This window comes from Culex quinquefasciatus, chromosome 2, assembly GCF_015732765.1.
Source record: "Culex quinquefasciatus strain JHB chromosome 2, VPISU_Cqui_1.0_pri_paternal, whole genome shotgun sequence".
Classification (NCBI taxonomy): Eukaryota; Metazoa; Arthropoda; class Insecta; order Diptera; family Culicidae; genus Culex; species Culex quinquefasciatus.
Window position 1 is genome coordinate 132,431,279 of NC_051862.1, and position 12,812 is coordinate 132,444,090.

At 36.6% G+C, this 12,812-nt stretch overlaps 1 protein-coding gene across 11 annotated transcripts in view; it reads right to left on the bottom strand.

The window, feature by feature from the left end:
* The window catches only part of LOC6041063 (phosphatidylinositol 3,4,5-trisphosphate 3-phosphatase and dual-specificity protein phosphatase PTEN), a 130,904-nt gene that overhangs the window by 24,164 nt on the left and 93,928 nt on the right, over positions 1 to 12,812 (bottom strand). For all 11 annotated transcript variants that reach the window (XM_038250927.1, XM_038250928.1, XM_038250926.1 and 8 more), the window contains 3 exons: positions 1,741 to 1,928; positions 1,387 to 1,678; positions 1,217 to 1,314 (listed from right to left, as the gene is read on the bottom strand). In XM_038250927.1, coding sequence (XP_038106855.1) covers positions 1,217 to 1,314; positions 1,387 to 1,678; positions 1,741 to 1,928 — 578 coding nt within the window. The remainder of the gene's footprint in view (positions 1 to 1,216; positions 1,315 to 1,386; positions 1,679 to 1,740; positions 1,929 to 12,812) is intronic.

The window sequence follows — 12,812 nt, forward strand, 5'->3', positions numbered from 1 at the left end:
TAAAATTTGCTCGGAAAATGGTCGAATTTTCACTTTTCTGAAAATTCCCATATAAAATCCGGGTTTCGTGCTAACAAACTATTTTGACAGCTGGAAAACCAGCCTTACCTTACTAATCTACATACCTTGGTCTTCGACAAAGTTGTTTGTTTTGATATAACGATCGTATTTTTACATATTATGTTCAATATGTTATTCTTACATGTCCAATATGTTCAATATGGAAAATTGTTACTAGCAATGCAATTAGTTGATTCTACTACCACATAACCGTTAAAACGACGTAAACGCCACGGGACACAAGATTTAATGAAGTTTTTTTCAAAACCTTTGTTTTCTTATAATATTTGGAAAACCAAAAAAAGACTAAGGGTGCGTTTTTATGTTTATTTAATCAAAATGCCATTTTTCCTAGATCAGAGGTGTCCCTACCAATGATTTGCACCTATTATAAGGTATGATTTATCATTTGATTATTTTTGTTGAGAGCTTTTAAAAAATCTTTTTCAGGTGGGGCATGCGTACCATATGGATTTTAAGTATGGGAATAATTACAATTTACTGCAACTTCATATTTTATTGGGAAATATACGTTTGTCTTGCCCCACTAGTTGAGTAGAACGTACGGAAAATCAATAATTTTAAAATCATGTTTTATAGTACAAAACAGGATTTTGTAGATACTATTTCTAACAAAGTCTTAGTCAAGACCAGGAATAAGATGATTATAAAAAAAAATCCAACTGATTTATTTACGTTTTTAATGGGTTTTATCGAGCATTTCCTTAGTGTTACACTTGCTCCACCTTCACCTATTATTCAGCATTCATCTACAACAATGAAATTTGATTGTTTCCACAGAGTGCCTGTCTTGATGGTCAGTCTAAAACGACCGCCAGTGAACGGAAACTAAGTTGAAACGAACAAAGCCGAGCTCGGCACATGCTCTCTCTTTTTTCTCTCTCAACCTCTCTTTTTCTTGCTGTATGGTGTCAGCAATCATTTGAATGCAGTCATGGGGCAGTTGATCGAAATTTTGGTAAAATGTGAACGTTCTCTGCAAGAATGTAAATATTTCCGGTAAGAGTCAAATTACTGTGAGAGTTACTTTGCATTGTGTTCATTCGTTCGTATGTGGACGAACGAAAGCAAAGTGTCAAATGTAAACAATTTGTATGAGTTTTTCCATTTCAAACAAATCTCTCGTGTTACTCACCGAAAAGTTGTTAGGGTACTCCTTGTGGTGCTTGTCCTTGTGAGCGTCGTCGATTTCCGTTTTGCTAAGAGTTAGCAAGAGGTTTCCTTCGGCGTCTTCTACAAGTTCAAAAGCAAAAAAATAGTATTTAGTGAAAAATTCTTTAAACACCGCAAATTCAAACAACTCACTCTTGGCGGCTCGCTCCACAAAGTACGTGTTGAACCAAAAGTGGCACCGTTTCTCCTTCCGTAGCACCGAACTCTTGACGAACTCGATCTTCACGTCACCGGACAGCGGCATGCAGTAGTCCATCTTGGCCAGCATCGTGTACGGCGGCGATTGCCCGCCAACCAGACCACCTCCACCACCCCCGGTGTCGTCCGTCCGCCGGAACTCGGGCAGCGGCTTGGGCGTCTCGCCGGACACGTTGATCGTGCCCTCCCGGATGTTGACCGTCCCCGTGAGCCGGATCTCGCAGATCTAGAATGACAAAGAAGTAAGCATTAGTTCAATTGTTTCAACCTGGAAGAAATTGATCATACGTAAAGCTGCACCGGCTGGTAGGTTTCGTTGCTCCTCAGCAGCGTGGCGTAGTACTCAACGTACCGCCGCTGGGACGGAATGGTGACGCCCTTGGCGTCGCTTGTGCGTCGCTGTGCGTAATAGTGGAGCGCCTCGTCCGCCGTCTGGAACTGCCGGCTGTACAGCAGGTAGCAGCAGATCATGGTGCCTGGGGGAAAAAGAAAAAAAGTGGTTAAAAAAAATCAAAATTATAACCCAAAGTCTTGACATTATCATGAAAATTGTGTTTTAAAATACATTTAACACTAGTTAAGTGTTAAACAAATGTTAGATTTGTAGCAAACAAAAACTTTAGCGAAAAAAAACTATTTGCAATTTATATTTTTTGCCTTCCTCACCTCACTGAGGCAAGGCTATAAAATCACTCGAAAAATGAACTTCTTAAATACACCTCCTAGATATACCTTCACGTATACCTATCGACTCAGAATCAAATTCTGAACAAATGTCTGTGGGGATGTGTGTAGACACGATTTTTTTCCACACGATTATCTCAGAACTGACTGAACCGATTTTGGCCGGATCCGCCTTATTCTGTTCGTTTTGGGGTCCCCTAAGACCCTTTAAAATTTTATTTTGTTTAGTAAAGTATTTAAAAAGTTATGCCAATAAAAAGATTTTTGTAGATACAAAAAAGGGTAATTTTTTGCATAACCTCAAAAGGCCGGGTCTTTTTGTTTACGTGCGAGAGTCGCGCCAGATGCGAAACGCGCGGTTGCCATATTGCTTCAAATGAGAGTCTGCATGTTTTTTTGGAAAAGTCTGTATCAGGTATATATTTTTTTCATAAACTTATTTTCATTATTACTTTGTAAATGTGAGGAAGGCACCACTCACCTAATGGTGGATTAAGAAACGTTTTTTTAAATCAAGATTAACACTTCAAAAGGGCCAAACATTCAATATTACACCCTTTGAAATGCCAGTCTTGATTTAAAAAATAAAATATTGTTTTTGCAAAAGATTGGAAAATTTGACGAATGTTTCATATTTTAACATTGTAAATCGGACCATTAGTTGCTGAGATATCGACATCGGAAAATGGTGGGTTGTTAAGGTGAGACTTAGAAATAGAGCGTCCAATTTCCCGGGGTAACAAATTTTCCGGGAAACGGGAAATTTTCAACCAATTTCCCGGGAATTCCCGGGAAATTTTAAATTAATTGAAAATTGTTCTGATCTTGGCTCTGATTAATATTTTGCGACAAAACTGTATAGTACAGCGATTTTAATAGTTAAAATAAGTGTGAAGATCAATTAATAGCTTGACTGCATGTAAAAATTCAAACAACTGAAGAATTTCTAAAATTCTATAGGCTCAAATCATACAATAAATCAATAAATGATCTTTGATATTTTTTGTTGAGAAACATTTTTTACCAAAGTGTTTGGACAGTGAGTTAAATGAATCCATAATCCACAAACACAATATTTCTTTTAAACTTTTTTTTAATTAATAATATTTTATTTAGACTTGCATCTGCGACCAGAAAAAGAGAGTGTGGTTTGGCACATAAAGTTGAAATGAAAAAAATAAATAAAAAAAAACATGCAGAAGTTATGTATTTCCTGATAAATAAGTCATACTGGTTTTGAGCTCCTTAACAAAAAAGTAAAGCTTTTTAGTTTTTCCTTCAAAATCTCGTGTTTAATTCACTTCAAACAATTAAATAAAAAAGTAAATCTTTCCCTGTTCCTGAGGGGAACACCCGTGAAGAGTAGCGGGGCCGGCATTTACAAAGCGGATTCAGTGACAGTTTATCATTCAACTTAATGCTAACAGTGCTCCATAATTGATTTACTTCAAATTGTTAGCATTAAACAAATTGAAGTAATTTTTCTTGCACAAACCTATTTGAAATATTTAATGATGCCATTCAATTTTCATCTCATTTGATCATGGTATAGAAAAACCATACACATCTCAATTTTGCTTTGACGGAAACGATTTAATATATATTTTTTAAATGAAATAACTCAGTTTTTTTTCTTCAAACAGCTTAACTAAAGTGTAATAATTTATTTTCCTGAGGCTAAGTCTATTTCCAGATGCTTCAGAAATTGATACCCGGGCAGACGGTAATAACAAAATTAATAATATTTCAATAACAAATCCTGTTAAAATAACAAAAAGTGTTATTATTTTATCCTGAAGTTCAACTTCAAGAAGAAAAAATAATAACAGTTTCTGATAAAATAACAAAATTTGGTATTGAAGTGATATTATATTGAAAATGTTTAATAACACGCTAATAAGAGGAAATGTTATACATTTCAAAAACTCTCCTAATAACAAAATTTGTTATTCGTTCGGTATACTGACTGAGAACTAAAATTACCATAAATCGCACAAATGGAATAGTTTCTAAGTGTCCATAACACAATCTGTTATTATTTTTTCTTTTGTTAAATATGTTTAGATCTTTGGGATAATTTTGTCTAATTTCGTCGGGGTCATTATTGTGGCCATGAAATGGGGTCCTTAAGCTAAAATTATTCTAAAAAGTTGAAATTTTGAAAGTTGATTTTTTTAATTATTTGATATACCACCTAAGGGACTTTGCTAAAATTGTCTAGAACTATGGGATAATTTTGACCAATTTCGTCAGGGTCATTATTTTGGCCATGAAATGGGGTCCTTAAGATAAAATTATTCTAAAAAGTTGAAATTTTGAAAGTTGATTTTTTTAATTATGTGATATACCCCCTAAGGGACTTTGCTAAAATTGGCTAGAACTATGGGATAATTTTGACCAATTTCGTCGGGGTCATTATTTTGGCCAAGAAATGGGTTCCTTAAGCTAAAATTATTCTTAAAAGTTGTAATTTTGAAAGTTGATTTTTTTAATTATTTGATATACCACCTGAGGGACTTTGCTAAAATTGGCTAGAACTATGGGATAATTTTGACCAATTTCGTCAGGGTCATTATTTTGGCCATGAAATGGGGTCCTTAAGATAAAATTATTCTAAAAAGTTGAAATTTTGAAAGTTGATTTTTTTTATTATTTGATATACCCCCTAAGGGACTTTGCTAAAATTGGCTAGAACTATGGGATAATTTTGACCAATTTCGTCGGGGTCATTATTTTGGCCATGAAATGGGGTCCTTAAGCTAAAATTATTCTTAAAAGTTGTAATTTTGAAAGTTGATTTTTTTTAATTATTTGATATACCCCCTAAGGGACTTTGCTAAAATTGGCTAGAACTATGGGATAATTTTGACTAATTTCGTCAGGGTCATTATTTTGGCCATGAAATGGGGTCCTTAAGATAAAATTATTCTAAAAAGTTGAAATTTTGAAAGTTGATTTTTTTAATTATTTGATATACCCCCTAAGGGACTTTGCTAAAATTGGCTAGAACTATGGGATAATTTTGACCAATTTCGTCGGGGTCATTATTTTGGCCATGAAATGGGGTCCTTAAGCTAAAATTATTCTTTAACGTTGTATTTTTGAAAGTTGATATTTTTAATTATTTGATATACCCCCTAAGGAATTTTACTAAAATTGGCTAGAACTATGAAATAATTTTGACCAATTTCATCGGGGTCATTTATTTCACCATGAAATGGGGTTTCAAGCTGAAATTAATCCGATAAAATTAACTTTTGAGAGATCATTTTTTTTTAAATTTTGTCATATTCCCTAACGGAATTGATTTATTTATTGAGAATTTTTGAAGTGTGAATAACAAAAACTGTTATTATTTTCAAAGAGCCAGAAAGTCGGAGCTGAAGTTGAAGTTCGAGCTGGAGTGAGACCTCGGAGACTGCATCGGATTAAGCAAATTTTTAGCAACTTTTACTTCGAGTCGGAATCTGTGAAGTCGGGTATTTTTGGAGAGCTGAAGTCGTCGTTGACGTCATATCCTGCATCCAGAGTCGGAGTTGTCTTCAAAGTATGGATTCAAAGTCGCTTGGAGGTACCCGACTCTGCAGCCCTGACTAGTACAGAGGAGTTATGGCAACTGCAGGTTTATTTGCAAATTACAAATAAACCAATACAATAACTTTTTTTGTTATGGAGACAAACCAGTTCAATAACAATTTTTGTTATTATGCTGCTCCACCTATCCGCACAAAATAACAAAGCTTGTTATTCCTTTATGATTCCTTCTGTGTTATTGGTTTGTTATTGCAACAACAACATAATAACAGTTTAAGTTATTCTTCGAACAAATCTTTGTTATTGATTTTTGTTATTTTAACAACTAATCCGATCATCCCAATAACATATTTCGATCTTCTCACAATATCAAAAACTGACCTTCCCAAGTTATTTCCGTCTGCTCGGGTAGTATCAGAAATACAATAAATTGAATTGAACAAAAAGTTTGTTGTGTGTCTTTATTTATTATTATTTTTTTCAGAGCATTTTCAAAAAACTGGTCCCAAAAAGCTCAGAAAATGTATAATTTCGCTTGAATTTCGGGAATTCCCGGGATTTTTTCCCGGTTCGGGAAATTGTACGCTCTACTTAGAAAACATCAATTTTCCTGTTTGTAAATCTTTGCATGGCAATATCTCAGCAACTAAGTGTCGTATCAACAAAGTTCAAAAAGGCAAAATATATAGAGATTTTCTCAGCCATTCAAATTTTTTTTTCAAGAGTGGGCAAACATGTGCACTTATTAAAAAAAAAAATAACTGGGATTATTTTCAAAAAAAGTTACCTAAAAATGGCTATAACTTGAAAACGGTGCACTTTATCAAAATATCACTAGAGTACTTTTTGATTGCAAATTCGATTTTACATCGACACATGAAGTTGAAAATTTAACAATATTTCGATTTTTTGAAAAAAAAGTATTGATTAAAAACTTTATAATTCGGTCAAAGATTTTTTGCACATTCTGGAAATTTCAGAAAAGTTGGCATTTGATGTTCCCTAAAACATATATATAAAAAATTAAATTGTGTTTTTTGCAAATCAAATTTTAGCAACAAAAAGTGAAATTAATAATCTTTTCTTTTTTTTTTACAAAGAAAAAAAAATGGTAGGAGTCGTCTCCACACTTTAAGTACAAACAACACACCAAACCAAGCCTGTTCCGGTACCGGAATCCCTGGCGGCGGCTCGCAATCCAAAGGTCGTCAGTTTACACCCTGGAGTGGAAGGTTCCTTGGAGTAAAAATAGGTTTGGGTGTTCTCCCCATTCAAGCATTTGGACTTCTAGGTTCGAGCAGAAACTTGCAATAGAGACCACAAAAGACCTGGGGGTCGTTAAAGTGGATGGTTTATTTTTTTTTTATTGAAGGATACTTGACATAGACTTCCATTCAAAAGGCGTTTCAATTTTTCTTTCGATTATTTCTTAGATATATCTCCAACGCCATGTGGTTGTTTGTCAAATGGCAAATTGTACTCTAAAATTCTAGTAACATAGTATTTTTGAATTCAATAGTATTTTTTTTAAAGAAAGTTTGACCTTGTGTTTAACAACGGTTAGGACTGGAATTACTGTTTTTTCACATCCCACTTTTTGTATTGCAGTTTGAAGCAACCTTCCACCACGCAATTACAAAAAAAATCATATACCAAACTTTTACCATACTTATTTCTGGTATAATTAACAACTGAGTAGATAAAACCAGTGATAACGAAATGCCGGCCGGCAGCGCGCAGCCGGTCACTGGAACAAACAGCTGAGCCGTACAGTCTACACTTGGTGCTCGCACACACACACACACACACTTCGGCACATGGCACTGGAAACGTCCACGAGGCGACCGTTTTTCGTGTGTCATAAAAAAAAGTCTCATAACATTCGCGAGAGAGTGAGACGCTCGCGCGATAACGCCAACCAATAATATAAACAGTCACCCTGACAAAAGTTAGTGTGTGTGTGTGTGTGTTTTTGATTTGTTACATTACTGTTGTGTGAAGTGTCTTTGAAATGTAATCACACTTTTCAAAGAAAGTTTTACGAAATGACTTTTATTTTTTGGACCATGATTTTTTATGTTAGATTTGAGAGTTTCTTAATAATCGATCCCGATTATTCAAAGAGGTTGGGCGTTCGTCCTGTGAACGTATTAGTGAAATCTATTTTCCTCACGAAAATCATGAAATCAAAAATTACTGAGCTATTTTGTGCAAGAGAGAACTTCTCTCTCGGTGAGTGATCAGCGAAAATATCTCGAAGAAGATTGTTCTACCGTTGGTATCACTAACACACTCTTATTTCGACGCGTCGCTGCTACTCAATTGCTCAAATCTAATGATAGTTTTACTGTTACCCAAAATGTCCAAACTCACCCCCACTCTACGGTACTTTTGGCGACAGTGCAAAGTGCTCCTGCCCGGCCATCAACAAGGGGTTACATAACCGCTTACCGGACTCTGGCGGAGCTTTTGTAAATAATGTACGACCGACTGTGTCCATACACACACACACACACACACACACACACACGCGCGCGCGCAGCGTCGTCCAAGAAAGAGTACTAAAAGTTTACGACCAACTTCCGCAATCTCCGGCAAATCTCAGGGCGGAGGATTGTCCGACCGACTCTCCTCTCGAGTGAGTGTGTGTCACACGGAAGATTTTTGTGGGTTATCTCGGTCGTCTCGTCTTTTTGCTGAATAAATGAATTTTCTCCAAATCAACTCAGTATTGGCGTTAGGATCTACCGGGTAATGACCAGTACAAACAGATGCGAGGTCGTAAAACTTCGCATCCGGCTGCCGAGGTTATGGACCAGGCATGCCAGATTTTGAAGATTTTCGGGCACATCACAAAAACGCAAATGAGTTTAACTTGATGGCAAAATAATATTTTACAAATCTGTTTTTGGCAAAAGAAGCAAAACATTGTTATCTTTTTCGTGAGTAATTCATTTGATTAAAAATCATCGAATAACATGGCAAAACAATACGTTTGAGCATTGAGCCTGTGCTCGAAAATCTTCAAATGTGGCATCCCTGTTATGGACTGCTGATAGATGTTGATTGCTTTTACAGTAACGCCGTTAAGTAATTTGAACAATTTGTTGCCAAACTGTTTACACTTTTCTTGCAGCATCACAAATAAGGAAAAATAGAAAAAAATGATCATTGGGTAAGATCACAGCCATTTACACTGAATAAATTACTGAACCCTGCAATTACTTCCCTCAAGGGGCAAGACCCCGCGCAATGACAATCGCTAAACGAGCAACCCCCGTCAAATCAGTTTGCAATCACTTCCTTGTTACTGCGTACTAAGCCGCAACTAGGCGTACTAGTTGGGCACCTGTCCGGGCATGGTGACCTCCTTCGCAAACCCAATCGCGACTCCCTGCGAGAACTAACAATTAGTTACATCCACACAACAACGAATAGCAGTAGCGGTGTGATTCAGGGATTTGTCTCCTTGCGAGAGAACTGTCCAAGTTTGTGTTCAAACGTGGAACTGAATTGTAATTGCTGTACGGAGCACGGGGACCGTCAGAGGGCTTGCCAGCAGGTTCAAGTTTTCCAAAGTGGATTAGAACATATTAGAGCTGGTTCCGGTAGCAGGCAGTTCTCCGTGAAGTCGTGAATCTTTGTTTTCATTACACATGTTTCTTTCAAAAAGATTTGGGTTAATATCTGTAAAAAAAATATCTGGTTCATTCATAAAATTTCAAGAAGATTATTTAAAAAACATATTCTTTGTAACCTCTCATTCATATTCCAAATATGAAATAATAAAATAAATAATTTGAACTTCTGAACATTATTTATCACTCCCAATTTCAAGCTTAGCTTGTTAACCGTTTACAACCCAACCACGCCTTTAGACGTGCTTCGATCTAAAAAATCGCCAAAAATCAAATGTTCAACCTATTTTTGATCTTTAAAAAGCACTGTAAAGAAGAACTCTTGATTTTTTTTTTACATTAGAGTTGGGAGTTTTATGTGACTTTGCAAATGTTTAAAAAAATGGGATTTTTTATGGGTCAACTTTGGCTGTGTTTTTACTAACATTTTCTATATTTTAAGTAAAAAGAAGCATGCAGTAATTTGTGTAGTGTCCCAGACTACGCCTTTACGTACAATTTAAATGATAAGACTGACACAAATTTTATTGAAAGTCTTTGTCTCCCCCCCCCCCCCTCAAAGCTGGCCCGAAAAATCAGGGAGCAAAAAAAAATTGTTTTCAAAAAACTTCAGAAATTGAATGGAAATTTAGGTGCAATCAGCTGAAATCAATTAAAAATGCATTCCCCTGCATTTAGAATTATTTTAACCCGTAAAGACCCGGGACGTTTTGTGTTTAGTAAAATCGATGTAGCTCAGCCAGTTTTCAACCGATTTGAGTGCTTCAAGTTGCAAAATCAAGGGGATTAGTTGTGCCATCTTTTAAGAGATGACCCATCCCCCTGACCCCTCCCCCCTTTAAGGGGAGGCAAAACTAGCTGTCTCTGAGTTAAAAATCGAGGATAATCTATTGTAAATAATTGGGAAACCCATAAATTTCAACCAATTTTGCTCTTTTAAAACTTCTGAGTCACACAGACCAACTTCCGGTCACGTAGAACCAATACCGTATGTTCCGTATACCGTTTCTGGAAGTTCTCGGAGCTAGGCAGAACTTGGTCATAAATCTGATTGAAACATCATTGTAATCCTCAATATTTATAGCAAATATGATAAAAAAAAGTATCATTGTTGCCAAAAAACCTAATGTGCTCACAGTATGGCCACCCCGGATGTTCCGGATACCGGTTCCCGTGGGGCCATTTTTCAAAACCATTCAAAATGGTCAAGTGACGCTTCAAACATCAGAAAGATATACACTCTACAAATTATTTGTAGTGTCCTCGACAATATCTTGTCCAAATATGGTCACTCCGGATGTTCCGGATACCGGTTCCCATGGGGCCACTTTTCAGAACTACTCGAAATAGTCAAGCGACACTTCAAACATCTTGAAATTAGCCAGATATTTGTATTATAACTCTTGTCAAGTACCCTCGACAAGATCCTGTCAAAGTATGGTCACCCCGGATGTTCCGGATACCGGTTCCCGTGGGGCCATTTTTCAAAACCACTCAAAATGTTCAAGCAACACTTCAAACATCGAGGAATCAGAAAGATATTCACTCTACAACTCATTTCTAGTGTCCTCGACAAGATCCTGTCAAAGTATGGCCGACCCGGATGTTCCGGATACCGGTTCCCGTGGGGCCATTGTTCAAAACCACTCAAAATGGTCAAGCGACACTTCAAACATCTTGAAATTAGCCAGATATTTGTTTCATAACTCTTGTCAAGTACCCTCGACAAGATCCTGTCCAAACATGGTCTTCCCGGATGTTCCGGATTCCGGTTCCCATTGGGCCACTTTTCAGAACCACTCGAAAAAGTCAAGCGACACTTCAAAAATCTTGAAATTAGCCAGACAACGGGTTGATTGGGTTGATTTGAATATCTTTTGATTTTTTGAAAATTTTCGATGTTTTTTTTTCGCCAAAATTTTTGTTTTCGTCAAATCTTACATTTTTTGAAAACTAATGATTGCAAAACAACTGAACTAGTGTAAAATGCATTTTAAAACACGTTTTCCATGCAAATTATTAAACTATGGCTTGTTATTTCATTTTGTTTTATTTTGGCAGAGCTTCATATTTTCTTCTTTAATCCCATTTTTTGTTTTGAGTCCCATGAAATTTTTACGAAATTTTGTTATTTGATTGAATGGTACCCGTGGCAATCAGGAATTTTAAAGATTTTGTTACTTATTTTATTTTTGCTACTCAATTTTTGAATGAAACTGAAAAATTTTCATGAACATTTTTATTTGTCTTAAAAACCCTTCCATGAGTCCAAAAAAAAAATTTAACTTCATTTTGGACATTGTTTAGTTTTAGAAAAAAACATAATTTGTTAAAATAGAAGCGAATTAGAGATAATGTCTAAGCTTTCTAAACCAAATATGCAGTAAATAAACACAATACAAGAAATGAGCATGTACTTGTCGATTCATCTTTCAAAATGTCAAATTTTCAGCCTTCCAAAATGCTACATTTTTTTCTGTGTACCAGGACCATCTTTTTTAAAATGAGAAATTATCTCTCACTGGCAACACTGTTTTGAGAGCAAATATTGCCGGGACCTCTTCTCTATACATAGTTAGGTGTATTTAAAAACCTTTTGATAAGCTATTGAGTTTAATGCTGTGGCAAAACTGTACTGCGGCAATATATTGAAGCCTCTGTGCTTTTGTATGCTAACTAGATAGGAAAACCAGCATGTAAAATACAAGAGAGCACAGAGGCATCAATATCTTAAGCATAATTTGTAGAATTTTAAGGACGTGTGCAGAAAAATGGTTGCAAATGATTCCTTTGTGGACCATCATTCAGTGAGGTACTCCTGGATTTTAGCTCCTGAAAAGTGCTTAAAAGTGCAAAAATGCCTCACGGCAAGAAAAAGAGGCGGTCCTCACCAGCAGGATCGGCAGATTTGAAGAAGCTAAAGAATGCCGAAGCGCTACCTGCAAAGCCAGGCAGTTTGAGCAAGGACGCTTCGCTACCCTCCCTGTGGACGTGAGCGAGAAGGAAGAATTTGAACGACGGGAAAAGTTGCCACCCATTTTTGTGAAAACATCGTCATCGGATTCGGTGCGAAAGTGGCTGACCGGGTTTATCAAATCTGGTGCTTTACGAGCTTCCATTCGCTTGTGTGCTGATGGACTCAAAATTCTGCTACCTACCAGAAAGGATTACAACTACGTTCGGGATTTCCTGAACAACACAAAGATTGAATACTACAGCCATGACGATCCAGATAAACGCCCCATGAAACAGGTCCTCCGAGGCCTGTACGACATGGATGTGAGTGTGCTGAAAGAAGAGCTCAAAACTCTGAAGTTGAACGTGATCGAAGTCTTCAAGATGACGAGACACAACAAGGACACCAAGTATCGTGATCAACTGTACCTGGTTCATCTCGAGAGAGGATCGACAACGCCGTCTGAGCTGAAAGCAGTTCGGGCAATTTTCAACATCATCGTGACTTGGGAACGTTATCGTCCAGTGCACCGTGGCGTGACACAATGT